Genomic DNA, 27,991 nt, shown 5'->3' on the forward strand with positions numbered 1-27,991 from the left:
ATGTCCCACACTCCTTCCTCTGAGAAGGACTCCGTCGTCGCAGAGGTCCTCCCCACCGAAACCAAGCAGGCCAGCGACGACGAAGGAGAAGTCTTCAAGGCGAGTCTTGGCGGCGAGGATGTCGCAGAGTTTCGTACGACCAGTTGGTGCGCTGTCTCCAACCCCTGGTTCACCTTGCTGCTTCTGACGCATATCCGCTAAACTTGCAGGCCTGTCGCCTGTACGTATCTCATCCTGTACGCCTGATGTGGACAGTGCTGATGTCTGCTTGCACCAACACCGTTGCTGTCGGGAACGCAGTTGCGCTCATGTTCAAAGTTCAGTTCTCGCTCGGGATTCTCGGCATTCCAGCCGTAATGGCACCCGTTGGTGCTGTTCCTGGCGCACTGCTCATCATCGGCTGGGGAGCGTACGTAACACCTCTCCCTTACCGTCTCTCATGCGCTCCGAATCTGACCCCCCTCTCCAGCTGGAACACCTGGGCTGCATTCATTGAAGGTGCCTTCCGCAATCGCCATCCCGGCATGCACGGCATTCAAGACATGATGTACCTCGTTGCTGGCCCAATCGGACGCGAAATCGTCGGCGCCCTTTTCTTCGTTGGCTTCGTCCTCGTCACTGGGTCTGGCTACATTGCTGGCGCAACGGCGCTGAACGGTGCGTGGCACCTCTTCCACCATGTACCGTGTTCACGCACCTGACTGGTCTCACTGCGGCAGCGTTGAGCGAACACGGGGCGTGCACCGTGTGGTTCGCGTTCGTCTTCTTCGTTTTCTGCACGGCCACTGCTTCATTCCCTCGGTTTTCTCAAGTCGGCTTCCTCTGTGGGTCACTCTCTCCTGTTGCCGCACTACTATCTGCTGACCGGTGGCCTCCTTCAGGCTGGATTGGCGCCGTGTCACTCTACGTCGCCGTCTTCATCCTGGTGGTGGCTGTCGGCGTCAACTCGCGTCCCGCAATTGCGCCTTCCGGCGACTACGAGCTCGGCTTCTATGCTGTTGGCCAAAATATCGACTTCCTGACCGGTCTTGCCGCCTCCACGGTCATCTTCATCTCTTCCAGTGGTCATTCCGCGAATATTAGCATCATCGCCGAGATGCGCAACCCCAAGGAGTACAAGAAACCAATTGCGGCCACCATGTCACTCCTCAATGCGTCCTACCTCGTGTTCTCGCTCGTTATCTACCGCTACTGCGGGCAGTGGATCGCCTCGCCGTCGCTGGGCTCGGCCGGCGACATCATCAAGAAGGTCACCTACGGCATTGGGCTTCCCGGCATTGCCTTCTCTACCACAATCAACCAGGTGTGTTCATTTCAAGCGTTGAGACGGGCGGAAATAGATCGGCTGACTGCGCCGCCTCAGCACCTCGCCTGCAAGTATCTCTTTGTCCGCGTCCTGCGTGACTCGGAGCACCTTCAGCGCAAGACTTTCCGTCACTGGGCTACGTGGTTCAGCATCACCATCGGTGTCGGTGTGGTTGCGTTCATCATTGGTGAGGCCCTCGCATCTCTACCTCGCACCGGTTCTTGCTCTGACACTGTGCCGATCATGCAGCGCAATCTATCCCCTTCTTCTCTCTTCTCCTCTCCTTCGTCTCCGCCATCTCCTTCACGCCGCTCGCCATCATTGTCCCAGCAATTCTGTGGCTTTGGGACTTCGGTCGCGAGTACAGCCGCGGGCCGATCCACAAGAAGCTCTTTGCCGCTATGCACGTCCTCATCATCCTCATCGGCGCCTTCCAGGTCGTCGGCGGCGCGTATGCCGCTATTCAGTCCATTAGGAACGCGTACGACGCCGGCACGGTCGCAAGCCCCTTCTCGTGCGCCGACAACTCCAACTCCTCGTAGACTAGATGTCCTCCATTCCTCGACTATCACAGGTGTTCATGCCGTGTCTGGGCTTCCGTATTGCAGTCTGTCGCGCCTCGCTTGGTTCTGTAAAGACGTCCTTCGAATTTTCCGGTTCTTGGGCATCCTCCATTTGGCTGGCTTGATTAGCGGTACAAGCCGCCGATGTTCGGTCACAGGTCTGGTCACGCCTTCCGTAATCCACTGGGAGGGAGTCTACACGCTGCAGCGCCATCACGGCTGCACGGGCACTTGAGAAGGCTAAGTTGCTCTTGAGACTTTACTGCGGCTACCCGTGCACCTACGACAAAGAATGCGATTAACGTAGATTTGCCTCGTACTGGAGACCCCCGTGGAGCTGAGCGAGTCAAAACCGGGGAAACGGCGAGCTGCGACGGGCGACGGGAGGATTTGCTAGGAAGCTGCACCTTGGGATTTTAGCAGGCAGGCGCTCGCGTTCCTCGTGGTCCAGCCTACTTCATGTCCAACGGTCAGGCACAAGCTCAGAGCAGCATGAGGGGAGCCACGAGTATGCAAAGTCAAGACGAGGCGGGAGAGCTCGTGCGATTGCCGGAGACAAGCAGGAAGGCCACTATTACATTGATTATGAACGTCTGTCGCCCGGATGTGTGTACAAGAAGCATTCCGCGAATATGAGCATCATCGCCGAGATGCGCAACCCCAAGGAGTACAAGAAACCAATTGCGGCCACTATGTCACTCCGTACCTCGTGTTCTGGCTCGTTTCCTACCGCTACTCAATTCCCGGCATCGCAAGCCCACGCCAGGTCAAGCAGTCGCAGATCGTGGGACGAGCGAGCTGCCACGAGAGACGGGCGCATCTACGACGGAGCTAATACGGCACGGCATCGAGCTGGCAGGCGCTCACGATCCTCATATCCGACCTTGGTGAGCTTTCGAGAGTCACGCACAAGCACACTGCAGCACGCGACAAGCCAGGAGTCCGCGACATTGAGCCGAGAGGGCGAGCATGCGCGATCGTCGGAGAGGAGCAGGAAGTCCAGAGTTGCATCTCGGCTTTTCGACCGGCTGCCGCTCGTATGCGTGATCGAGAAGTGCCGCAGCGTCGCGGCAGCGAGGGCGGAAGACATGATCAGAGGGTGAAGAGGGCAAGGAACAGCGAGGGAAGGTTTCGTCGATCGCGTCCACGCGCGTGGCGAGCACCGCCCAGCCGGGCTCGACGCGGTCTCTCTCCGGCCTTTCGCGCTCTTTCGTGCTGTTCTCGCTTGACGCATCTGGGCAAGGCTCGTGCGGCTTTCCAGACTGCCGGACATGCGCCTCGCATTCCCGTGCCAGAGCGCCTGGGCCCTCTCGTGCTCGCGCAGTGCTTCTCGCTCGCTCCTGCTTCGTTTCTTGCTTCTCTTCTCTTCACTCGCTCCTGCCTGTCTCTTCCCATCCATACCTTCGCACCATGCCCATCTTTACCAAGGACCTCGACACCGAATTCGAATGCGCTGCCACCGACGACCTCTACCTCGGACGCGGCGTCCACATTCTAACCGGCCAACTCGCCAGGCAGTCGCCGTTCAAGCGCAACTCGATTGCAGCGCAGCCCCTCTCGAAGGTGTCCTCGAGGACGGAGTACCGCTTTGAGCTCATTCGCACCCAGCACGACGTCGAGCGCAACGAGGAGGCGTCCATTGGCGTTGCCGCCTCTGTGACGGGTCAGCCTTACAGCGGAGCGGTGCGTTTAACCTTTGTATGCGCTTCTTCTTTCACTTGCTGAGGCGCTTCGCAACGTGCAGGTCAACATGAAGAAGGCGAGCAAGGTCGAGACTTCGGACACCCAGATGGGCGTCGTCATCGAGTGCAGCTACAAGCCCAAGACGCAGTACCTTGCCAGCACTCCAGTCTTTACCGACGAGGCACGCCAGTTGCTGGCGCAGAGCCCGGATGCAGTGAGTTTGTGCGACTCGCCTCGCCTACATTACCTCGGCGTTGCTGATCGTATGCTTTTCCCAACAGTTCCGCGCCAAGTACGGCGACTACTTCGTCGGCGGTTACACCTGCCGCTCGTCCATCATGGCGGTCGCGCGGTCGAAAGCATCCAGTCGCAGCCAGCTTGACTCGTTCTCGGCGCACATCTCGGCAGGCATCGGCGCAGTACGCCCGTTCTTTCACGACGTTGGGTCTGTCACTTGCTGACGACTGCTTAATCATGAAACCAGGCTGCGGGCAAGCCCGAGGTCGCGCACAACGATCCGCTCCACGAGGAGGAGGACGCTCCGGCGGGCGCAAAGCCTGAAGCAGGGGCCGATGTCACGGCTGACGAAGAGCCCACAACCGGTCGCGAGCCCGCTTTGAAGCTCAAGGGCGCCGATGTCGTCGATAAGCTTTTGAAGAAGGCCAACCCGGTCAACGTACAGGTCAACGTCGGATACAGCGTGAGCGACCTCATCAAGGACGACGGCGTCGAGACCAACATCTCCATCGCCACCATTGGCACGAGGAATGTCGGCGCGCACGCCAACTCGTTCGACCAGGTCCTCGACATTATGCAGGACTTTGCCGCACACGCCGCCCCTGTCCCGCACACGGTCCGCCTCATTCACTACGGCTCGATCGACGACAACTGCAAGACTCCTGGGCACCACCTCCTCCAGGCTAAGGGACCGGTGAAGAAAGCGGTTACGGTGCGTTCCTCTTCATGCCACAATGCCGGAGCTCCTCGTCTGATACTTTCTCTGTACAGCAATTGTACGACCTTTACAACGACATCATCGGCTCGCCGTACTCCGAGATTTCGAATCGCAGGCACAACATCAACGCTCTTCTCAGTCGCCTCGAGGAGGAGGAGGGTGCCGATGCCAAGTTCCAGGAGGATGTCGCGAAGGAGATTCGCGAGATCGACGTGCTTCAGCGTCGTCGCGCCTTCATGCGCAAAGTCAAGAACATTTCGCGCCATGATTGGGGCCAGGACCGCTTGCGCCAGTACGAGCTGGTTTCTCTCTTCTTTCTCTCCTTCACGCCACGCTGACGCTCGTCCTCCGTCAGGTGGATTCAGCCTTCGCCGGGCGACCCCATCGACATTTTCGGCTACACGCACAACACTATGGGCATCTTCGACGGGCCGAACGCCTTCATCCGCGACGAGATGTACTGCAGGAAGGTCGAATTGAAGAGGGGCGCCAGTCTCTGGTCGCAAATCTACGAGCCGCTCAGCATCAACGCCGACGGCCGGCTCATTGTTGGCTACGAGGTGCGTGGCTTCTGTGATTCTCTGCTCCCTACTCAGACCGACAAGCTCGCCCCGTGCAGGTCATCGACTGCTGGAACGACAGGACCAACGGTATGTGACGTCCTGCCCGGAGAATCGGCTACAATGCGCGACTGACGGGCCTGATGCGATCTCAGGCCACTACGAGCTCGCGAACATCAACCCGCCGCACAGCATCGAGATTTCAGTTCGCGGCGAGTCGAGCCGCGGCTGCGCCTGGGAGCTCAAGGTGTACGATGTGCCCGCACACTACTACTCCTGGGAGTGATCGCCCGCGCTCTCGCCGCCGGTGTCAGGGTCGACGGCGCAGAAAAGGTCTCTTTGTTCTTCTGGGTCTTCAGTATGTCATGCGTGCGATTGCAGTACCTCTGTCTCGGCATACCGACGCGAGAAACTGCAAGGAGAGAATTGCAATACGGAGTACACGAGACAACATCAGAAGGAGTGAATAGTGATCACGCCAACACCTTCTCGCGCTCTTTCGTGCCATTCTCCTCCCGCTCGCCAGAGCCATCCGCAATCTTCCCGACGCTCGCCTCGACCGGCACCTTTCCGGCACCCTCGAGCGTAGCCGTGATCTCCCTCTCCCTGAGTTCCTCCGCATGCTTCTCCTCCTTCGCGACCATCTCCCTCAACTCGCGCTCGACATCGTCCTCGTCGATCTCGGCCGCGCCAGCACCGACCGCGTCGACCGCTTCGCGCACTTCTTGCGCCGCGACGAGCGAGTCGTCGAGGAGTGAGGTGGTCGCTTCGACGTCGGAGAGCTGGAGCGTCGGGGACGAGAGGACGGTGCAGAGGGTGGTTGCGCCGAGGGACAAAGCTGAGAGGGTCTGCATCCAATAGGAGTGTCAGTACGCAGAATGGCGTGACCGATCGGATGCAGAGCGAGGTTATCGCGCTGGACGTGAACGTGCGCTCCGTCGTCTCGAAAGAGAAAGTTCCTGACTGCCTCGAGCGGCGTTCACGCACCTCTTCGTCGCCCTTGGCGCGCTCGATAGCCCACACGACCTCCTCGACCTTTGCCCTCTGCGCCACGCGCTCGTCGAGCAGTTTCTCGGCGCGCTTCTTGGCACCGAGCGCCGCCTTGACGAGCGCCGTTGGCTTTTTCTCGCCGAGCAGCTGCGCAGCGCGCGCGCGCTCCGACGCAATGAGGGTTGTGAGGGTGTCAATTGAGGCGGTGAGGGAGGCGAGAGAGTTAAAGAGGGTCAGGGTCGAGCGGTCGGATTCGGTGACGGAAAGAGGGGATGAAGTCGGGGCGGTGCTGTGAGGCGCAGCAAATTTAATGACCTGCGTGACGGTATTGTATCAGTGCGAAGGTCGGGAATGACCACGCAAGCGAAGTCTGCGGGAAGCGCACCTCGCCATCGAATGCGCAGTGGCCTCTCCGGCTCAGATAGGTTGCGAGCACGCGGCAGTCGCGCTCGGAAAGCGTCACTCCGGGTAAGCAGAGCGCGCCAAGCTTGGACTGGAAGGTGCGGAGGGTATAGAGGCGCGAGAGCGCGGTGCCGTGCAGGTCGTCTAGCCGTGGCAGGAGAGCGGCGGCGGCTTTCTACAGATGCAGAGCAGTGAGTGAGTATCAACTGCAAGCGTGTAGCGGCAGGCAGGCAGCGCTGAGCCACATTTCGCGGAAGTGAACTGCGCACCTCGACAAGGTCCGGCACGACGTATTCGCCCTGACGCTTCTTCCACTCATTCTCGTCTGCGTGCTCGCCGAGATCGACACCGGACGAGCCCCAGACTTTGCTGAGGCTCCACCAGAAGGGTCGCGCGAGAAGCGAAACGACGGAGAACGAGTCGGGGGCGGGAGAAGCGAGATAGGTCGCAGTCGGCACAAGGTCGCTCGACTGCGCAAGTTCGGCCTGCAGAATGTAGAGACAGTCACGTCGGTTCAGCGTCGTCTCGACCTGTCTGGAAGAAGGGAGAGACGGACGACGATGACGCCCAGACTGGTCGGGCGACCGGCCTTGTCCCAGCGCAGCTTCTCGCGAAGCTGCTCATCGACGTGGAGCACGAGCTTGTCGTCCGAGAGCAATCCTCGAGCCGTCAGGTCCACCAGAGAGCGGCGCCACCACGCGAGGGCGGACGAGTAGCCGGTCGGATTCGAGTCTTTGCGCGACGGCAGCGAAGAGTAGTAGAAGTTGACCTTGGCAGTCGAGTACTCGGGAATAGAGCGCAGGTGCGCCCGCAGAGGATCCTCGTCTGCCGCCGTCGCCATGTCTTTGCTCTTTACTGATGAAAGTCAACGAACAAATGTATTCTCGCGCCTCTCCCACTGCGTCTACCAGCTCGAGAGCAGCCGAGACAGGCTCCGACATGCAGCACGCAGACCCGCTGGACTGGCTCGCGTGCTCGCACTGCCGCCGCGACTGCCCTCGCTCTTCCTCCTTTTCACCGCCTCCCGTCCTCACTGCCTGCGCACACGTCCTCTGCCTGCCCTGCGCGCAAGCTGCAGCCACGCAGAGCTCTAGCACAAGTACCCTGCAATGCCCAGCGTGCGGTCACGAAGGACCCGTCGTCTCGTTCGACCAGCTCGGCTCGTCCGACCTCGACTATTGCTTCCGCCCGCTCAACGACCTCGCACAGGAGCTGGGCATGGCGGCGAGCTGGCAGACGACGCACCTCATCGAGCAGCTCGCGTACTTCAAGCATAAGTGCGCCGAGCAGAAGAAGACCCTTTCGCGCGTGGGAGGGGAACTCGGAAAGGTCAAGGCGCTCAAAGAGTGGGCGTGCTGCTTCATTCGCATTGCGTGCAGGTAGCTGATACACCCGCTCATCAGGCAAATCGCGCAGCTCGCCGCCGACAATGCCTCGCTGCGAGCACAGCTCGACTCGCTCGCGCCGCAACCGCCGCAATTCTCTGCTTCTGCTGCTTCCGACGCACGACACCCTTTTCGTGGCCTTCCTTCCTTTGCTCCCTCCTCTCCTGCGATCGGCCAGAAACGCAGGCTCCCAGAATCGTTTGCCGACGGGTTCGCTCATCCCCTTCATCTTGCTGGCTTCTCGTTTCTCGTCTTTCTCTCGCACATGGACTCACTCGCACTGCGTAGAACATCTCTACCGCCGCGCTCGGCGACGCGCAACTCGACTCGCTCGCATTCGTTCAGCGCGGGCGGTTCGATTCCGACCAATCTCCCGCTCGCACCGCCCAGACTGTCGCTCACTCCCGCGCAGCAGCGCTCGACAGCGGCGCGGAGCAGGCAGGGGCTCGAGGTCATTGCGGAAGATTCGACGAGCGGGGCCATCTCGAGGGAGGTCGTGCAGGGCGGGGCGGAGGACTCGATGAAGAGCCGACTCGCGTGCGTCGTCTCGTCAGCTCGCTCTGAAAACGTCTCTTACGTCTTCGTGCAGCAAGTTCGCCTATGACCCATCCCGCACCGGCATGCACCGCTCCGCCGCGTCCACGCCCGTGCAGCGCCCGTCAACCCAGCCACCCGTCTCATCCGCTCACGCGACCAACCCATTCTCCTACCACCCGCCGCCACCCGATGCTCGCCAGCTCGACGGATTGTGCCAGGGCTACGGCCAGACTGGCTTCGTCGACAAGAAGGACGACGATCCGGCCGCGCTCATGCCGCCTCCGCCCGTCCCGCAGCGCTACCCTCAGCCCATCCCGCAGCAGCAGCAGCAGCGCTCACAGTCCGCCTTTGCTCCCGCGTCGACACTCCGCGCCTCGGCTCCGACCTGGGCGCACCTGCAGCAGGGCACGCCCGCCCGCCGCCTTTTCTCCGCCGCGCGCGCTGCAGCGGGAGCAGGTGCTGCGCCGTTTGCCCCGCCCGACTCGCCGCGCTCGGGATCGCACCCCCAGCCTTTCAGGCCTGCTTCGGTCGCAGCGATGGGAGCGGGTGCCGGCGGTGCGGCGGAGTGGTCAGGCAGGAGTCGTTAGGTTTCTGCGTGCGGCAGGGATTGGAGTACTGGAGCGTGCTGGTCGCGCGTGGTCGCAATGACGCCTTCGTAACCTCGTCAAGACTTACAGCAGGAGCAGTCATTCCTTTGTGGTATCCGGCGCTTCCGAACGTGATGAGAGCGAGCACCGGTCCCAGAGCCGACTTCCAGCTTCCCGCCGCTGCAGTGCTGCTCGAGGAGAGTGCAGGGGAAACGCTCTATGTACAGGAGTGCGTCTGCGGATTAAGGGGATGTAGGCGGAGAAGCGAGATTTGGAGGGCGAAAGACGAAGACGGGACGACGATGGAAGGGTGTCATATATATGTGGTGGGAAAGAAAGGTGTAGGTGGTGTTCTAGGCGACGAATGACTCGTCTACTGCTTCTGCGCCTGGCGCTGCGACTCGGCTTCGTCCGCCTTGCTCGGCTCGGCGGCCTTCTGCCCCTCGCCCTTGTCGCCGCCGCCCTGCGCCTGCTTCTGCTCGCCCTCGTTCTTCTTCTCCTTGTTGTCCTTGCGCGCCTCGGACTTCTTGTTCGGCGCGGCGCTGTTCGAGCCCGTGCCCGCTTCGGCGGCATCGTCGGAAGCGCCGCGCGCAATCTTGAAGGTAGCGGGAGCGGTAGGGTCGTCCGAATTCCGCTCGTGAACGATAGTGAGACTGCGACAGAGGCGGCAGAGTCAGCAATGTGAAGGAAAAGATCGTTCGAAGGGCAAGGGAGGCGTACCGCTGCAGTTCCGTCAAGAAGTTCTCGAGGACCGGGTTCTTCTTCGACCGAGTCTTGCGGCCGAGGTTGTCGAGCCCTGATTGCAGGTATCAGGTCAGTCTCCGATGTGCGAGAGCGCGGAATCGTTCGCGTGACGACGAGAAGGCGCACAAGGGATCTTATTGAGAAGCCAGTAGACGAAGGCGATGATGATCGTGATGGCCGCCGAGAAGGCCCAGATGCGGCACAGCGAAAGGATGTCGGTCCAACCGCCGTGGCGGTCGGACGGTCCGGACATCCAGCCGAGAGCAGCAAAGACGGTCGCGAGGATGTCGACGCCGAGAACGGCGCCAAGCAGCTGCCAGCTCGGGAGCGTAGGCTTGCCTGCTTCGGCCGAGAAGTCGATACGAGTGATGAGGATGAGCCATGACTCGGTCAGGGCGACCTGGACATGAAGTGTAAGTCTACTGAGGCCGGCAAGTGCGAAAGAGAGTGCCCACCTCGAGGAAAAGCGTCTCCTGGATCGAACCGTACTTCTGGATGATACCACCACGGCCGTCCTCGCCGACAAAGAGAGTCGCGCGGGTGATCCACGTGCCGCCGGCGAGGAGAAGACCGAGGATAGTCGACATGATCCAAACCTTGGGCAACTGCCACTCGACAGGTTTGCGCGCCGACTGTGCGTTGTCGTATGCGATAGCGAGGGTAGCAAGATCCGCGAAGAGAGCAAGGAAAACGATCAGGTCGACTCGAATGGTCTCACTGCGGGATTGTCAAGGGTCAGTACCGGAGTCTCGGGAGGCCAAGCGCGCTGATAACGGCTTCGAACGCCTCAACGGCCCGTCCGAGTCGTGCAGCACTCTGCTCAACGTCGAGGGATTGCTTGCAAGGCAGCCCGTACGTATGACGAGTGCGTGAACAAGCTGAGAAGGTTCCAACGCACTTCTGGATGAGCATGTCGAGCAGAAGGAAGACCTCGAGGTGGAGACAAAGCGCAATGCGGTAGATGATGTAGCTGCATGGTATGCGCGGACGGAGTCAGCGGAAGGACCAAGCACCGGGGGAGGTGCACGAGCGGGAGAGGCGGATGAAAGGGCTGCGAGACGTACGCCTTCATGCGGTGGAAGATCTCGCGAGCAACCTTGATCGCCGTGATGATGGTAGAAAGACCTTCGTCGAGGAATACAATATCCTGCAGGGAGAGAAGTCAGGAGGTGAGACGTAAGTAGAGCGAGTGAGAACTTACGGCGGCGGATCGCGCAGCGTCCGAGGCACCTTCTACGGCAATGCCACAATCAGCCTTCTTGAGTGCAGGTGCATCGTTGACGCCGTCGCCCTGGGGATTGGCATGAACAGTCAGTACGAGTTGAGCGGCGAGCCGGAGGTCGCATGCGGCCGTATCCCGGACATAGACTGGCAGACCGCGTCGTAAAGATCACGAGAGACGCGCTCACCGTCATGGCGACCAAGTGAGAGCGCTGCATCAGCATTTCGACGACCTGGTACTTGTGCTCGGGGAACACTTCCGCGAAACCTGTCACCGACGGAGTGGACGGGGGTTGGCACAGGTCAGATTCATGCTGCATGATAATGTAGCTGTCACGCTTCGACGCACCGTCAGCGGCTTCAAGGAAGTCACGGATCTCCGAACCAGTCATGCCGCCGCCGAGGAGACGCTCCGAGTCGTACACCTTGTCGCCCATCGAGAGCTGGCGGCACGTCTCCTTGGCAATCTGCAAGAGGGATGTGTCAGGCGTGCACAGTCAAGAGATGCAGGTCGGCACGCACAGCAACCGCGTCGCCTGTGAGCATCTTGATCGAAATGCCAAGTCTACGGAGAGAGAGTTAGAATGTTTGCGAGGATCGCGAGGCTCATCAGACAGGGCAAACGACGCACTCCTGAGCCTCGCGAACAGTAGCCGGTGTGTCATGGCGGGGAGGGTCAGACATGCAGAGCAGGCCGAGGAGCTCCCAGTCCTTGCCCTCCTCCTTGATGGCGACGCCGAGCGAACGGAAGCCACGCGCGGCGAACGCCGACGCCTGTTCACGGTAGCGAGACACAAGGTCCTTGTCGAAGTTGGTGAGGCGGAGAATGGCGTTCGGGGCACCCTTTGCGGCAGTGAACTTTTTGCCCTGGCCGTCCTCAATCTCGGCTGTGATGCGCTTCGAGACCGGGCTGCCAAAGGATGAGTCAGTCGTTGCTACAATGATATGTGCACAAGATGAACGCACTCGAACGGCGTGAACTTGTGCGTCTTCCAGCCGCCTTCGCGAAGGATCTTCTTTGCCTCGGGGTAGTCCTGCAGAAGAGGGTAAGACCGTCAGCAGTCGCGCCAATACGCGAAGCAGGGCTGCTGTCCATGACAGGCAACGCGCCGCCGCGCCGGCAGTTCGCGAGCACTCGTAAATGAGGCGCAGCGAATCGCCGAGACACAGCCTTCTCAAGCTGGACTCGAGCTGTCGACACCCACAGACCGTTGACGATTGCGAGCCCTCAGAACTGCGAGACATGCTCACCTTCAATGCGCACACGACGACCTTGTCGATAGGGTCCAATGACTTGACGTTGTGCGAGGAGGCGAGGACGGCGACGGCCATGAACCACTCGGGCTTGACGCCTATGGAAAATCAGAGATCGTCAGGCCAGTGCAGACTACAAGTCGTACCAGCAGCAGCCAGGAGAGACGCATACCTTCTGACACAAAGGGCTCGTTCAGAGAAAGCTTGTTGGCCGTGAGCGTGCCCGTCTTGTCCGAGCAGAGGATGTCGACACCGGCAAGGGACTCGATGGCTGTGAGCTTCTGCACAATAGCTTGCTGCTTGGCGAGGTAGGCAGCTCCGACGGCCTGCGGAAGATTGTGTCAGAGCAGATCTCGACCAAGGCGCCTCCTCAAAACGACAGACTCACCATGGTCGTCGTCGTCACGCACGGCAAGCCGACGGGTACACCGACGATCAAGAAGATAAGAGCGTCTGCAAGGTGTCTGAGCGATCAGCGAGAATCCGAGGGATGGAATGGCAGAGTCGACGCACAGACGAGGAGGTTGTTCTCGGCGGGAAGAGCGATGCGGATCGAGCGGAAGAAGCCGCCGATAAGCATCGCAAAAATGAAGAAAGCGACAAGGACAAGAAGGGCGGCCCCGATGCCGTCCAGAACCTTCTTGAAGTGACCGACGTCGTTGGAACCCATGACAAGCGCGGCCGTCTTGCCAACAAACGACTGCTTAGCTGAAGCCTCGACAATGCCGATCACCTTGCCACGCTTGATACCGCACGTGTAGTAGGCCGTCTCGCCAACGAACTTGTCGACCGCGAGCGACTCGCCCGTCAAGGCCGATTGGTCGACACTGCAGACAGACGGGCCGCGCAGCTTCTTGTACTCGCTGTCGTCGTCGTCATCATCATCGCCCTTCTTGTGCGACTTGGTGCTGTAGAGCTTCTCGAAGCGGTCGTGGACGTCCTGGTTCTCACGGTCCTCGTAGCTGCAGATGATGCGGCAGTCGGCGGGAATAGTCGAGCCTTCCTCCATGACGACCTGGAGTACGATAGTGTCAGTCCTAGGTGCAAAATGCGCATGTGAGGAAGATTTGGGACGTACGACATCGCCGGGGACGAGTTCGCGCGCTTCGATCTCCTGCTCAGATCCGCCGCGAATGACGATAGCCTTCATGGCAATGCCCGCCTTGAGCTGAGCAACGATGTCGCCGGCCTGCTTCTCCTGGTACCAGCCGACGGCAGCGTTGAGCAGAAGGATGGCGATCTGCGACGAAATCGTGGTCAACTCCCTGCGCCAGTCCACGAGCTCGAAAGCGCTTACAATTACTCCGAAGTCGATCCAGTCCCTTAGCCCTGCTGATATGATGACGGCCAACTCCATCGCATATAGGATGGGTCCTCTGAAGAAGCCGATGAATTTGAGAAGTTGGTTCTCGTGCGGCCTGTTTGCGTAGTAGGTCAGCACGGGCCCCACCACTTCGTACCCCATGAACGTTACGCACGACTCAAGCTCGTTGTAGCCGTACTGGCCGCGGCGCTTGTCGATCTCGCCGCCGTCGAGACCCTGGCGGTGGTCGGTGTGGAGCCAGTCCTCGGGGACCTACACATCAAGCTTCAGCGCCCTGTTGCTCATCGAGATAGGACCTTGGAAACGCACCTTCTTGGCCTTGTCGGACTTGACCTTCTTGGTCTTCCAGGGCGCATACCAAACGCGCTTCTCCTCCTCTTCCTCGTCGCCCTGTCGCTCGTCACCGCCGCGCTTCGAACGCTCGGCCTCAAAGTCGACATACTGAATGAGCTGCTCATACTCGTCGCCCTTGAACTCGGGGCCTGCAAAAAGCGACGCGGAACGTGAGAGATCAGCTTGGGGAACACGGGGTCGCGTGAACGGCGAGCGCACCCTTCTCGTTGGGGCTGTCAACGGCCGTGTCGTTCGACTCGACGTCGCTGCCGTGGTTCTTGCGGTGTCGGAGACCCATATCGGTCACGCGGTAGTGCGCAGCGCAGGCTCCTCGAGACAGAGAAAGAGAGAGCTGCTAGGTTCCCTAGCTTCTTTGCGCGCCTGAAGCTCGTCGGCAGCAGTAAGCAGCAGCAATCGCAGGAGCAGCAGAGAAGACGCAGAGCGAGAGCCGACAGCACGAGAAAAGCGACGACCGGCACGGCGAGCACCAACCTCGGCTTGCTGGCCGAGGAGGACCAAGTGACGCTTCCTCCCCGAGCAGGCAGCGGGCCGGCTTTCGGCACGCAGTCCCAGCCCTGGAGTGCAGAGCTAAATTTGGGTGCGGTTGTGGAGCGCGAGCGACGCGAGAAAAGCGGCGTTGACGTTCCCAGGCCGATGAAGGCATCGGGGTCGGCCTCACCTCGAATCGGAGCAAGAGCGGGAGAATTGCACGCCTGCGCCGCGTTGCGTCGCGCGGGTGCGCTCTGCCATGTGGCTCGCTGGACCCCGCAACGTCGGCGGAGAGCGTTTTTCGCGCAGCAGAGCGCTGAGCGGAGCCGAAAGGCAAGATGGCGAGACATCATTTAGGCCGTACCTGCAAAGCTGGCTCGGCCAGTGTTCTTGCAGCAGGGCAATGTGCAGTGTGCGTGCTCGCACGGCCGGCACGGTACCGCGGCAGGAGCAGGGAGAGACAGGGCAGCGAACAATCCTTTCGCTGCACGTGGCTTGCATCTCTCGTGCAGTCTCATAGCGCAGAGACGTCCCAATCTTCTGCAGTATGATGCTCTGCTGATTGCGGCAGGGGCTTGAGAGGGAGCGTAGACAAGCTGAAGCACTCGACGCTTCAAGCCCAGGCAAAGCCCATCTGCAAGTGGAGAAAGCGGAGTACTTTTGCCGCTTGCTTGCTATGCAGTCTTCTTTGCCAACTAGGCTATAAGTGTACATTAGCACCTTGAGTCTGTCCTGCAAAGCTGTCCCTGCACTGTCAACGTTATCGCCGCCCTTCTCAATCCAGTTGCTCCTACGAGAGAGCCTGCGGCGTCTTGGCCTGCACTGCATGCACAATCGCAATGCAAGGCTATCAGTGGTTCACAGTCAGCAAGGCTCCACCGCTTGCAAATGATGCATGACCCGTATTGAGAGCAGATCAGAGCTGTGTGCTAACGCGGAACGGCTAGACTTCTGCTTGAGCAAGCAGTGCCCCAGGTGGCCAGATGCACCGGGCTTCTAGTGGTGGCCGCGTTCCCGCTTGACCCCAGAAGTTCCATGATAAACGGTCTAGGCCTTACCATCTTCGGAAGAAATTGCCTCCTCCTCTTCATGCTGCCGAACATGCTCTCCAGCCGTTTTCTCGCTCCCTCTTCATCATCTCGCTCAGGTGCGAGTTCTTGAATCACTGACCCTAACCAACTGACCCTGACCCCTAACCCTAACCGCCTAAACGGCCAGCAAGCTGGCCGCGTAGCTCTAACCGAAGATGCGGTCTAGGCCCACCAAATCGAACTCTGGGGGTCCTGCGTTTTCACGCTGGTGGCTTGTGGCTGTCTTGTTGCCGTCTGGCTCTCAGTGACGGTGTGTAAGGGGACACCGCCACTCACGTCGGGCTAGGGTTCAAGGCCGGGGATAGTCGCGCTAAGATGGCTGCAAACTAGTTGCGCGGCTGCAAATAATCGCGCGTGAGGGGGCGGTGCAGGTTGCAGGTGGGTTGGCAGAGGATGAGGGGAACGGGCTGTCAGAAGCTCGTGAGGCGGTAGGTGGTACAGTCGAGAGTACAGAAGCGGAAGCGGAGCGAAAGCACGAGAACGAAGACGATGGAATAGCAAAAAGGTGAGGAAGAGAGGAGAGAGGCCGAGAGCCTCTCTCATTGCTTCTTGAGCTACGAAAAGAGGCACGAGAACATTCTCATGAGTGACGTAAGAGCGAGTGGCAAAGAGGGACACAACAAAGCAGATGGAAGCGGGGAAGAGAAGAGGAGGAGCAGGCGCGGAAGCGGCTGCGGAGCCGGCGCCCCTCGCGCTTGAGCCTCGGCCTGACACGGTGCATGAGATCCTGCTCACGGATGTGCTCTGGCAGTCAAAGGGAGTGCAGGCTGTGGTGCGGTACGTCTTTATGCCAGCCTGCTTGAGGCTTGTCACAGGCAGGTAAAGCTCTGGCATGTGCAGCCGTTGCAAGAATGTGTGGCCTGATCTCATGGCTTGTGGCTGTGCCCAAGTCGGGTCTCACCCTCGCTCTCATCACGCTTACCACTCTTGGCTGTATTCAAGCCTGTCAGGACCCATGGTAAGCGTATTTAATTGCTTGAACACTCCAGAGGCAAGACCAGCGTGTCCCCCCGTTCACTTCCTTCCTCCTGGCTGGCAGAGCTGGAAGAGCAATCTTTTGCTCAACAGTCAACACTTTTGCCAACACTGTAGCAGAGAAGTGGCGCAAAGAGCCTGTTGCAGTCTGGGTTTCTCCATCAGCGGAAGCGTGAGGGAAGTACATACAAACGGTGCACCTGGTGGCCTCTGTCAGCCAAAGCGTGAGGGACAGAACCCAGGAAGCGGCTGCGTCTCCTCTTTTCCCTTGCTGCCCAAGCACTCAACTTCCTTGTTGCAATTCTGTGGGCTTACGCTTGCGCGCTCACCACCCGCTGTTTTCAAAGCCACTTTGTCAACTCCTACACAGTCAAGGAACGGCAATTCACAGCCTGAGCTTGTGCGCTACTCAGTACTAGGTCAAGTGCGTCTAGCTGACGCCGGTACGCCTCTCTGCAGGCTCTCGTGCTCCTTAAGCAAGTTACCGCCTTCATTGACCCCGTTCCCAGAGCGCACAACCTTGTGATAGGCCGCCTGCACGCCGTCGCATACAACGACAAGTTTGTTGGGAGGAACCGGTGCATGGGCAAGCTTGCTGAGGTCTTGCTGCGGCGTAAAGATGGCGCCTTGTGAGACCATTGGTTCCGCTGCTTCCCATTCCCACGCTGCTTCCCGCCCTGTGATGTGCATGCAGCAAGACACTGCCAATGATTGTGCGCATTCTGGCTTATGAGGTCGGTTTGAGCGTTGCGGGCTTGTGTAAACCGCTTTCAACAGAGGATTGCGCTGACCCTGCTTCCATGTACAGCTCGCGCATCAGTGGTATCAAGCCCACGGTCCAGCATTTGACCGCTTCCATGCTCAGGCACGTGCATCCGTAGACGAGCACCTTGCAAAAGGCTGGCTCGGTGCAGGTCTGTATGGGTGAGGTTGATGACTTGACAAAGAAGGTGACGGTTCCAAGCAGGGCTCACATGAGGACGCCTGCAACAGCGCAAGCAGTGCATGGTCTGTGTTGTACTCTCTTACTCACTGCATGCCGGTGCTGACAGCTCAAGGCCACAGTGCCGGTGCACCAAGAGGCCGCCCGCCCTCCTCGACGTCGTCATCATCCTAGCCTACGGCCATTATCCGCCCGTCAAGCCTTGTACAGTAGCTTCCCCTGTCATAAACCCACCAGCAGCAAGCAGTGCGCCAACAGTAGCCTCGGAGGCAAGGAAATCTCATCTCGCCAAGCCTTCCGTGTTGACAAGTCACAAGGCGCAGGAGTCTCAAGGGGTTTGCGGGCAAGGGATTGGTCATCAGCGGGCCTGAGACATCCAAAGGGTGCGTCTTGTTCCTTATTGGAGTCTCGAGTATGCACGGGCACTTGAGCTGATCTTGCATTGCAGGCAACGTGCGCGAGCACGCCCGGATATCGAGGCGCGTGCAGCGTCGGCAGAGAGGCGTGCGGCAGAGGAAGCCAAGTGTTGTGGAGGTAAGGCCCAGGTAGAAGTAATCACTGTTGACAAAGACTGAGCCTGTAATTGGTCTTTTCAACGAACGACAGTTTTTGACCGAGATCGTCGTTCGTCTTGATCTCGACTAACTCTGCGCAAAACAGTTGAAGACTACATGCTCTCAAACAGACTGTTTGACCACTGCAGCTTTGTACAGGTTGCAAGACTGTGCAGTGCACTTGTCATCTCAGTGACAGCCAGGTGGGAACGGGCTTCCAAGGTAGGCTGCTCCGGCTTCTGCGCTCCTGCGTGTGCTCACCAGTTGCCAGAGAGCTTGTGAGCAGGGTTACTGGTACTAAAGCAGGGTCGTTGTTGGTGGTCCACGCGCCGCCTTGCTTCTCCGCCGCCTCCGCGCGCCTCGCTTCTCGCCTCTTTCCCTCCTTCCCTTCACCTCGTCAGGCAACTCCTCACCAACTTGCACACAGCAGGAAGCACAAGAGCCGCACTGCACAAGTGGGTCTGACTTGCTTGTCTGCGCTTCAGTCTGTCCTCCGCTTAGACCTCCCTGCTTGGCTCCCCCGGACATTTTGTCACCATGCTCGCTTGGGCTCGCTGGGAGCTGACTCTGAAAGCGCAGTAGCTGACACAAGTGGTTGCCCGCAGGATGAGCCAGCCTGAACTCTGTCCCTTTGGCTTCTCTCGGTGCGTGCGGCTTTCTCCCCTCTCCTCCGGCTGCTCGCACTCGCTTGCATTGGCTCGGAGCGGCTCGGACGTGCTTGTACTGGCTCAGTCTCACTTCACTCACTAATCATGACACCTCAGAAATGCAGTGGCTTGAGCGAAGGCTGCCGTGTGCCCAAGGAGAACGGCAAGACCAAGAGTGCCGAGTCGCAAGAAGTTGAGGCAAGTTTTGCTCCTTTAAAAGCTTGTACCGCACAACCATCACTCACGCGCTTGGCACAGCAAATACAACTACAGTGACTTGTACAAGCACATCGATGCGGACTGCCTTGCCAACGCCCTCTTGCAGGCCACCTCGCTCGAATACTTCCAGCAGGTCATGGTCGACGAGGTCAACCGCAACACTCTTGCCAAGACGCTGGAGCAGTGCTGGCAGGAGGGGTGAAGGGGACGCAGAAGGCGCTGCTCATCGTGGGCACGTGCCCGAAGCAGGGGACTAATGAGGGCACCGGCCACTCGGAGGGCTTCATCAAGTTTGCAAGCGCAAAGGCCAAGGAGGAGGGCATCACAGTGTTCTCAACAGTGCGCATTGCGCTCAGCTTTGCAGCCATTGGGGTCTTGCTCACGCCAAGCTTACAGAACCATGACCTTTGCACCGCTTCAACAACAAATTGCCCAACGCCATGCACCAACTACCTTTGCGTTGAACAGGTCTGCCTCAAAAGTACGCTTTACACTGCCCATCCAGCTGTCAATGTAGCACCCACTGACGCGAGGTGTGCCTGCTCTGCAGCTTAGATGGGCATCACCTCTGGCTTCTTTGTGCTTGTTGACGTCTACATATTTGGCATGCCTGCCACAAAGTACATGGAGCTGATCTATGGGATATTGTGCTTGACATCCGGCAGATTTGTACTGGCGCAGACAAAGAAGGCTGCAACCAGACTCACACGCCTTTGTCCTTGCAGCCCCTTGCGCAACTGACCACCTTCCTGCAACGGGCAAGACCATCTACAACCTCAACATTGGTGCAACCTTCCCCATCCCAAGGCGACCCTGCTTGAGAAGATCCCGGAGCTCAAGGACTCAAAGGCAAACTGTGCGTTTGTTCTGTCTGCACCTCCAACCTCCCCTTCCGCTGCCATCACACCATTGCTGACAAGGTTGTGACCACATTGCAGGGCGCACCACGGCCGGGCAGCGTACGTGCATGTACAGCTACCGTCACCGCACTAAGTTCTCAGAGGACAGTGCATTCTGTCCTGGGGCATTGGCACAATTTGAGCACTGGTGCATCTTGGTGCTGCCTCCTTCAGAGATCAAGCAGTACATCAAGCGCTCGGGCCGCAACCCAGAGAAGGAGAAGAAGACGAAGTGTGACCGCGACCTGCCCGACGGCGTCGGCCGCTTCGTCTACGACAAGTACTGCAAGCAGCACAAGATGCCAATTGACACCGAGACGCTCCTCAACAAGTTTGAAGACCTCGAGGACTGCACGGCTTTGCGTGAGTCACCTGTCCTTTTGGTGCGCGATGTGACCAGGCTCACACATCTGCCTTTCTGCCCGCAGTTGCCAACTGGGACAGTCAGCGTCAGGCAATGTTCAACTACATCGAGAAGCATGGGCACCCGTCCAAGCAGGGTGCGTGGCAGGGACCGTCAGACGCCGGAGCGCACTAGCGCTTGTGCTGACACCTTCCTGCACCTTGCTGCACTCATACAGCTGAGTCTGAGTACAACAAGGCAGTCAAGAAAATTAAGACTGCGACGGGTAATGACAACCTCAACTCGGCCGCCAGCTCCGCCTACAAAGAGGTGTGTGACGCAGAAAAGATGAAGCAGTGCCCATATACATGACTGTACTGACACTGCTTGCTGATGCAGTTCTACAAAAAGTACATGAGCAACTCGAAGGCGTCAGGCTCCAAGCCGGACGGCAAGAAGCGCCGCGCGATCATGGGGGAGGCGTGGCAGGTGAGTCCTTCACATCCTGTCGTGTCACCGCAGACTTGTGCTCACTGCTGACTCACCCCGCTTGTGCTGCCGCACAGGTGTCCCCAGAGAACCCTAACCTCGGGCGCGACTTCTTTGGCAAGAACGACAAGACGCGCAACTACGGGCAGAACTCGAGTGCCAAGGAGTACAAGGACGCCAAAGCCAAGCGCGTTGTCAACATGCGCCAGAACCGCACATCAAAGAAGGTCAAGCTTGTCAAGGGTAATGTGGCCGCAGCTGCCAACTTCAAGGTGTAGGGCCGCTCATGCTTGTTGCTCCTGCTTGCTGGCTGTCCGTCTTGTGCTCTCCCATGCCTGTGTCTCACTTCCTGCCTGCCTGTGACTTCAGTGTCTCATGTCACATCATTGTATACCCCCCCCCTGCCTGGTTTGCCAGCCGGTTCTGCCTTCTCTGTAGTCTCCCCTCCGCCAACCTGCTTGTTTCAAGGCTTGCGTCCTCTCGACCCGTAGTCAGAAATTATGTATTCCATACAATGGGTGTGCAAGGAAGTAAAGGGCTGCATTCTAAGGAAAAGGAGGAGATTGCCAAAGTTGAGAAGGCTGTGCTTGACCGCACTCTTCCTCCCCTCCTGCCACCGCCCCGCCCGCCTTGGGCTACAGAGCTGGGTCACCACTACCTGCTCATAGACGCTGGATCTGGTACAGACCCCGCTGTGGCTCTCCCGACCACCGGCTGCCCCACATCAACCTCATCGATACACGCCCTCCCAAGATGGCCTCCCTTGCTGCGACCTCAGCAAACAACAACAACGCTTCTGACTGGGAGTCGGAAGAGGAGTATGAGGCAGGACCAGCCAAGGAGGCGGTGTGGTTGCCGCAGGAGGTCGTGCTGCAGGCGACTGCAAAAGACGAGGATGTTGACGACGGACATGCAGCGGACAGCAAGAGGGAACGTGTGGTTATGTCAGACGAGGCTGCAGGGTCACTGTCAGGAACGCAGCAAGAGGGACCAAGGGCGGTGAGTTGCCTGCTCCTCCCTCTCTCGCTCTCTGTCTCAAAATTGCGGCTACGAGAGCTGATTGGTGCCCCTGCAGCTGCCAAATCTAGCCAAGCTCCTGCCCTCAGGACCAAATCAGCAGGCGCAGCAGTGCCAGATTGGGCGTGACATCGCCGCAGAATACACGGAAGGGCTGCGCGAGATCTACGGGCAGGCAAGCAGGCTGCTGCGCGCCGCTGCTGGAGTGCAAGAGCATGGCCCGCATCCTCTCAAATTACTTCTGTTGGTGCGCTCCCGCCCGGCCGCACTCGCGGCAAGCCGCCACACCTGCCCCGCCCGTCGGACTTGCCCGCACCGCATGCACCTGCACCACCTGCAGCAGCTCAAATTCCTGACTCTCCTCTGCACAAGCAACCTTGCTTGACAGCACAACGTGTCCCCGTCGGCAACGCCTCCACCCCAACAGTCACCCTCACCACCTTGCAACCTGCCAAGCCCGTCCCCATCACTACCTCCTCCTCCGCTGCCTCCGCCACCGTCAACCGAGACATGCCCTGTCAAAGAAGGCATTGTTGCTGCCCTCATCCAGCATGAGGGCCTCGACGCGCTTGCCGCTCTTGCGGAGGCAGCCAAGCGGAAGGAGCCGCATGAAGCTCGCGTGCGCAACAACAACGGTCACAAGGGCGAGATTGTTGCTGCCGTTGAGGTGACTGGGGAGGGCAGCTTGGTGCTCGTCACATTGGAGGGAATGCTGGCAAGTGTGAGGGCGCAGAGCGATTCTGTCCACTTTGGCAACTGACTTCCTCGCATCTTTGACTGGAGTGTCTGCATTCTCCACCACAACCTTGCTTGCTGCAAGAATCTGGGGGCAACGAGACAAGCGGGAGACGGGCTACAAGACGAGCAAGCGGTGCGATGCGTGAGCAATACAGTCTATGGTCACTACGGAACACAACAGAGGGGCGTACCTGCGAGACAAGCGAGTGGTGCAATGCATGAGGAAGCAACAGCACCGCCTCGCCGTCCCGCAGGCGAGGTTGAGACCTCAGCCTGCACAACCTCGTCTCCCTTTGTCCATGTCCCCATCCCGGTTCTCCTTCACACTTGCGTCCTCAACGTTTGTGGCTCTCAACGCAGACAAGGGTGTTGCCAGGTGCAGCAAAGAGTGCACTCGCGGCAGCGTTCATGGTGAGATGACCAATGAGAGCGCCTATCGCGCCTGCTGCGTCCATGACAATCTCGGACACGGCAGTGTTGCCTTTGACAAGCCGGTCGACGTCATCGCACTTGAGAACGAGCTGGTGGGCGTCGGGTGGGCAAAGGCAGCGCCTTGTCCACGCGTCTTGCGTGCGCAGCTGGACGCTCAGGCGGATCACTGGGTGGAGGAGCTTGGCAAGCCCGGGCGTGAGGAGGAGAAGCAGGCGGCTCGCGAGACCTATCTTGTGAGCCTGGCTCCCTTTGCACCAGAAAAACAAGCTGTTCCTGCCTCTGGTGCGTCTCATCTGCCTGTAGACTCAATTGGGTGGCAAGTACGGGCCTGATGCAATTGTTGCAGCTCTCTCACGCCGCACGACAATCCTCTGGCAGCAGACTGCACCTCAGATCTGGGCATCAATGTCAAGCCCGATTGACACACTTTCCTGCTTGATTGAGCAGTACGGGGGCAGAGTACAGATCAAGTCGCAGGTTGCAACTGCGTCGTCACGCTGGAAGGCGCAGGAGTTGCTCGCTGAGGCGACAGAGTCAGCGCTTTTGGCGGACGCGGTAGGGTCGACCATTGTTGTCCCGCCTGCAGGCCTGCCAACAAAGAGGCGGCACATGCTTCACCGCTTGACCGGCGCTGTGCTCGCAGTGACGGCAATGTCAAGGATGTGTGTTCAGCTGTGCTGACCTGCCAACTCACAGGACAAGGATGCTGACGTTCAACTCACATCCGCAGTCAAACGCTTCCGCTGTCCAGTGAGCCAGCCATCATCCTCACTGTCCTGCGCAGCTTGATGGGTCACGCCAAATTGCGCATGCTCGACCTGCCCGGCTTACGGAAGTGGGTGTGCCTCTACCTCCTCAGCACCGGCAGAAGGTGGCCAATTGCTCAAACGGCAGCTTTCCACAACTGGTCACAGGCACCAACAGTCTTGAGGGGCTTGTCCATTGGAAGGCGCAGGAGGAAGGTTGCTAGGACGGAGACTGTCCCTTCACCTCCTGTCTCCCGTTGAGCATGTCCTGCAGAGGTGACAGGCAAAGTTGCAGGACTCATACCTCCTGCAGCGCTTCTTGTTGAGCAACGGTTATTGGGTGCGCCTCATTCTGCCTGAGATGCCAGGCCGCACACTATGTAGTTTTAGGCTGAGTTGTGGAATGGCATCGAGCGCGAGCAGCTGACTTGTGACAGGCCGGGTCAAGGACAAGGCAGCCAAGGTGCTGGCTGTGAATCAGACAATGAAACACACCAAGCATATGAGGGTAGGCCACAGCCGCCTAGCCCGAGCATGAAGAAGGAGAATATGCGGGCAAAGCAAGTCTGCTGGTTTACCCAAGCCAGTTGAAGCACTGCAATAGGTTGTAGGCCACCCTTGCGCCCAGATGCACGTGGACAGCAGCTCACGTTCTAAGGTTGGGTGCAGACTGGCCGGGTGATTGCTCACAGTGCTTGTAGACCCGCTTTTGGCACATTGCAAGTTGCTTGCGCCGTCTTCTTGGTTGCAGCATGTGTAGCCTGCGCCTCAAGAGTATTCTGAAAGGCTGTGGCGGACTGGAGAGGATGTGTGTGTACTTGTGACGACAATCATGGGGGTCCTCCTCCAGCAACCCCCTGAGCATTGTTTCAACCGCAACCAGTACAGCGCTGCAAAGCGGCGGCCAACTGTGTGGCCAAGGCTGTAAGCACATTGGCGTGTCTGGAAGTCTCCACGGCTGGAAAGGCGGTACTGATCCATCGTAAGGAGCAGTAGAAGCAAAGTAGAAGTAGGGATCGGCAACCAAAGCTGAGCCGCAAAAGCAGAGGCTGGTGCAAGGGACTGTGCATGCAGGCAGTGCACCGCACTGTACGCTTTTGCGTGAGTCTGCAGCCTCGACAGCGACCAGCGGCGCAGCGAAGGAACGAGCGAAGCCGCGAGCGAAGGAGAGACGAGCGAGAGGCGCGCGCAGAGAGCCGAGAGGGGGGCAGGGAAAGGACGGGGCGGCGAGGCAGGTCTCGCGGCCAGACGGGGTGCAAGGAACAGCAGGAGGTCGGCGAGAGCGAGAGCAAAGGCAAGGGCGGGCGGCGGCCCCCTGTGCAGGCTTTGCGCGCGCGGGCGAGAGCTCGACCTGTGCGCGGGCGCCCTCGTCGCTCCCGCTCTCTCTGCACTTCGACGTCGAACCATGCTTCGCGGAGCGCAGGTCAAGGTCCTGAACCGCGGCGCCCTCCGGGCTGCCCGCAAGAACGCCGCCGTCTTCAACGCGGCCCGCTCGCTCGCGACCAAGGCGCCCGCGCCCGCCGCCGCCCTCCCCAAGGCCTTTGCCCGCCCGGCCCAGGCCGCGGCTGCCCGTGCGTGCCAATTCCGGGTCTGCTCGAGGTCCCAGCGGCCGCCCTGTCCAGCTCGCGCGCCCGCCCGCGGCGTGGGTGGCGCGGACGGGCGGCGAGGGTGGGACCTCGCCTCGCGGGTGAACACGCACTCACGCGCTCTCGCCGCGCCTCGGCCCCGCCCGGACGCGCCCTGCAGCCCGCTCGTACGCCACGGCCGCCAAGAACCAGGTCGGCAAGGTCAAGCAGGTCATCGGTGCCGTCGTCGATGTGAGCCCCCCGCCGCCGCCGCTTCGCTCGTTTTCCCCCTCGCACCCGTCGCACCCTCTCCTCGGCCTCGGCTCGCACTCTGCCAGAGACGCGCACGAGGGCGCGACGGGATGAAGGCAGGCAGGAGGGCCACTTGCTGACCACGGCACGCATTCCTCGCTCTTCCCGACGCGCGCAGGTCCAGTTCGACACCGAGGACCTCCCGCCCATCCTCAACGCCCTCGAGGTTCAGGGCTTTGAGCACCGCCTCGTTCTCGAGGTCGCCATGCACCTTGGCGAGAACACGGTCCGCACCATTGCCATGGACGGTGCGTCCGCTTCGCCCCCCGCAACTCGCCCGTGGTGGTCGCGGCTACGCTCGGCATCGGCGTGCCCGCGTCCCCCGCCGCACTCGATCGCATTGCTCACGCTGCTCTGTGCACGTCGACAGGTACCGAGGGTCTCGTCCGTGGCCAGGACGTCGTCGACACTGGCGCGCCCATCCAGATCCCCGTCGGCCCCGGCTGCCTCGGCCGCATCATCAACGTCGTTGGCGAGCCCATCGACGAGCGCGGCCCGATCAAGGCCGTCAAGACCCTCCCCATCCACGCTGAGCCGCCCGCGTACGTCGACCAGTCGACCGCGCCCGAGGTCCTCGAGACCGGCATCAAGGTCGTCGACCTCCTTGCCCCCTACGCCCGTGGCGGCAAGATCGGTCTCTTCGGCGGTGCCGGTGTCGGCAAGACTGTCCTGATTCAGGAGCTCATCAACAACGTCGCTAAGGCCCACGGTGGTTACTCGGTCTTCACCGGTGTCGGCGAGCGCACCCGTGAGGGTAACGGTGCGTCGCGTTGTCACCCGTCTCCCGCGCAGCCCGGCTCACTCGTTCCGCTGCAGACTTGTACCACGAGATGATCGAGACTGGTGTCATCCAGCTTGAGAACGACAAGTCGAAGTGCGCTCTCGTCTTCGGCCAGATGAACGAGCCGCCCGGTGCCCGTGCCCGTGTCGCCCTTACCGGCCTCACCATCGCCGAGTACTTCCGTGACGAGGAGGGCCAGGACGTGCTCCTCTTCATCGACAACATCTTCCGCTTCACCCAGGGTGCGTCCGCCTCGGTTGCCTCGCGTGCTCGTCGCGCTGACCTGTCTGTCCCGCGCAGCCGGTTCGGAGGTGTCTGCCCTTCTCGGTCGTATCCCGTCCGCTGTCGGTTACCAGCCCACGCTCTCGACCGACATGGGTGGCATGCAGGAGCGCATCACGTGCGTTGACGACACTCGCTTGGCCGGGTCGGGTCGCGATTCGCCTCGCGCTCGTCCTCTCGACCGGAGTTGTGCGTCTTAGCTGACCTGTCTCCCACGCACAGCACCACCAAGAAGGGCTCGATCACCTGTGTCCAGGCCGTCTACGTCCCCGCTGACGACTTGACGGACCCGGCCCCGGCCACGACCTTCGCTCACCTCGACGCCACGACCACCCTCTCGCGTGGTATCGCCGAGCTCGGTATCTACCCGGCCGTCGACCCGCTCGACTCCAAGTCGCGCATGCTCGACCCGCGTATTGTCGGCCAGGAGCACTACGACATCGCCACCCAGACCCAGAAGCTCCTGCAAGACTACAAGGGTCTCCAGGACATTATTGCCATTCTCGTGAGTCTGGCTCTGGTGTCCTGGAGACTCGAGTGCGAGAAGCGCGGTGGTGTTGGTTTCAGAAACAGAGCGCTGACTATGCCTTTGCCCCCTTCTTCCCTCCCTTCTTGCGTCCGGCGCGCGCCTATGTGCCTTTGCGTCGCTCTTACAGGTGAGTGCCAATCTCGCTCGCGTGCGATTTGCGAAATCAGAGTGCTGACCTTCGCCTCGCTCTCCTCCCCCTCCTCACCTCGCGACTTCGCCTTCTTCCCTCCCCCCTTTCCGCGCAACAGGGTATGGACGAGCTTTCGGAGGCCGACAAGCTCACCGTCGAGCGTGCGCGTAAGGTCCAGCGTTTCATGTCGCAGGTGCGACGACCCCTTTCTTGCCTCTGCCCTCTTCGTCGTGCTCACCGTTCGCTCGTAATAGCCCTTCGCTGTCGCCGAGGTCTTCACGGGTATTGAGGGCGCGTTGTCTCCCTTCACTTACTATGTTGCGGGCCCTAGGCAAAAATGCCGACCCTGCGTCGACTTGGCCGTTTGAACTTCGCCTAACTCGGTTCTCCCTTCCTCTTCTGCAGGTGCCCTCGTCCCGCTCAAGAAGACCGTCGAGTCGTTCAAGGCTATCCTTGCCGGCGAGTACGACCACCTTCCCGAGAACGCCTTCTACATGTGCGTCCCGGCTCCCCTTCCTCCTCCTCCTCCTCCCGCCTCGTCCTGACTTTCTCCTTCTACCAGGGTTGGCGACGTCGACGCTGTCGTCAAGAAGGCCGAGAAGCTTGCCGCGGAGATGGGCAACTAAACAGCCGGTGCTGTTTGACGTCTTGCCTCGTTTCCGTGCCCCTCCGTAGAATCCTCCCCCCCTTCCCCGAGGCGGCTTGTCTCTCTCTCGCGCTCTCTTCTCTCGTTCTCGAAAATTCCCAAAGCGTTATGCGGTGCTCACGTTATCCGGGTTCGGTGTGTTGCGAGAGAGAGCGGAAGAGGACGACGAGGAGGATGTTGACTTCGACCGCATCGCTCGTTCGCGGGCCGCTCTCGCTGGACGTTTTTGGCTCCGCGCTACAGCTCCTACCAAGAAGTACACGAGCAGTAGCCTACGCTTCACGGGACCCAGCTGTCGCGACTCCGCCTCATCGTCCGCA

The 27,991-nt window shown here is 60.1% G+C and overlaps 7 protein-coding genes across 7 annotated transcripts; 5 read left to right on the top strand and 2 right to left on the bottom strand.

The window, feature by feature from the left end:
- Positions 1 to 1,848, top strand: JCM10292_001220 (uncharacterized protein; the record flags this gene model as incomplete). The annotated part of the gene is made up of 8 exons (XM_076648727.1): positions 1 to 146; positions 210 to 220; positions 301 to 409; positions 470 to 657; positions 720 to 824; positions 882 to 1,303; positions 1,364 to 1,493; positions 1,556 to 1,848. 8 exons carry the CDS (start codon positions 1 to 3, stop codon positions 1,846 to 1,848), a joined length of 1,404 nt encoding a protein of 467 aa, XP_076505673.1.
- A 1,431-nt stretch (positions 1,849 to 3,279) lies between these two features.
- Positions 3,280 to 5,353, top strand: JCM10292_001221 (uncharacterized protein; the record flags this gene model as incomplete). Its single annotated transcript, XM_076648728.1, has 8 exons — positions 3,280 to 3,552; positions 3,614 to 3,766; positions 3,834 to 3,971; positions 4,037 to 4,501; positions 4,561 to 4,799; positions 4,863 to 5,067; positions 5,127 to 5,157; positions 5,223 to 5,353. 8 exons carry the CDS (start codon positions 3,280 to 3,282, stop codon positions 5,351 to 5,353), a joined length of 1,635 nt encoding a protein of 544 aa, XP_076505674.1.
- A 187-nt stretch (positions 5,354 to 5,540) lies between these two features.
- Positions 5,541 to 7,300, bottom strand: JCM10292_001222 (uncharacterized protein; the record flags this gene model as incomplete). Its single annotated transcript, XM_076648729.1, has 5 exons — positions 5,541 to 5,915; positions 6,055 to 6,372; positions 6,443 to 6,634; positions 6,729 to 6,944; positions 7,016 to 7,300. 5 exons carry the CDS (start codon positions 7,298 to 7,300, stop codon positions 5,541 to 5,543), a joined length of 1,386 nt encoding a protein of 461 aa, XP_076505675.1.
- Positions 7,301 to 7,398: 98 nt separating this feature from the next.
- Positions 7,399 to 8,968, top strand: CST9 (SUMO ligase CST9; the record flags this gene model as incomplete). Its single annotated transcript, XM_076648730.1, has 3 exons — positions 7,399 to 7,805; positions 7,863 to 8,381; positions 8,434 to 8,968. The coding sequence occupies 3 exons, from the start codon at positions 7,399 to 7,401 to the stop codon at positions 8,966 to 8,968; spliced, it is 1,461 nt and encodes a 486-aa protein (XP_076505676.1).
- Positions 8,969 to 9,341: 373 nt separating this feature from the next.
- On the bottom strand, positions 9,342 to 14,142 carry JCM10292_001224 (plasma-membrane proton-efflux P-type ATPase; the record flags this gene model as incomplete). Its single annotated transcript, XM_076648731.1, has 21 exons — positions 9,342 to 9,621; positions 9,689 to 9,764; positions 9,839 to 10,112; positions 10,168 to 10,429; positions 10,611 to 10,682; positions 10,777 to 10,859; positions 10,914 to 11,003; positions 11,122 to 11,201; positions 11,283 to 11,400; positions 11,456 to 11,498; positions 11,565 to 11,843; positions 11,900 to 11,967; positions 12,185 to 12,285; positions 12,360 to 12,513; positions 12,576 to 12,640; positions 12,701 to 13,202; positions 13,266 to 13,427; positions 13,485 to 13,605; positions 13,666 to 13,763; positions 13,821 to 13,993; positions 14,064 to 14,142. 21 exons carry the CDS (start codon positions 14,140 to 14,142, stop codon positions 9,342 to 9,344), a joined length of 3,180 nt encoding a protein of 1,059 aa, XP_076505677.1.
- A 4,360-nt stretch (positions 14,143 to 18,502) lies between these two features.
- Positions 18,503 to 20,771, top strand: JCM10292_001225 (uncharacterized protein; the record flags this gene model as incomplete). Its single annotated transcript, XM_076648732.1, has 10 exons — positions 18,503 to 18,540; positions 18,802 to 18,910; positions 19,012 to 19,101; positions 19,570 to 19,618; positions 19,701 to 19,721; positions 19,836 to 20,024; positions 20,090 to 20,161; positions 20,243 to 20,334; positions 20,404 to 20,493; positions 20,571 to 20,771. The coding sequence occupies 10 exons, from the start codon at positions 18,503 to 18,505 to the stop codon at positions 20,769 to 20,771; spliced, it is 951 nt and encodes a 316-aa protein (XP_076505678.1).
- A 4,060-nt stretch (positions 20,772 to 24,831) lies between these two features.
- Positions 24,832 to 27,651, top strand: ATP2 (F1F0 ATP synthase subunit beta; the record flags this gene model as incomplete). Its single annotated transcript, XM_076648733.1, has 11 exons — positions 24,832 to 24,997; positions 25,173 to 25,243; positions 25,422 to 25,551; positions 25,674 to 26,063; positions 26,120 to 26,326; positions 26,385 to 26,484; positions 26,589 to 26,871; positions 27,144 to 27,218; positions 27,280 to 27,307; positions 27,431 to 27,521; positions 27,588 to 27,651. 11 exons carry the CDS (start codon positions 24,832 to 24,834, stop codon positions 27,649 to 27,651), a joined length of 1,605 nt encoding a protein of 534 aa, XP_076505679.1.
- Positions 27,652 to 27,991: the final 340 nt, after the last annotated feature.

The sequence above is a fragment of the Rhodotorula paludigena genome (assembly GCF_050403205.1).
Source record: "Rhodotorula paludigena JCM10292 DNA, Rt_paludigena_JCM10292v1_ctg18, whole genome shotgun sequence".
In the NCBI taxonomy this organism is placed as follows: Eukaryota; Fungi; Basidiomycota; class Microbotryomycetes; order Sporidiobolales; family Sporidiobolaceae; genus Rhodotorula; species Rhodotorula paludigena.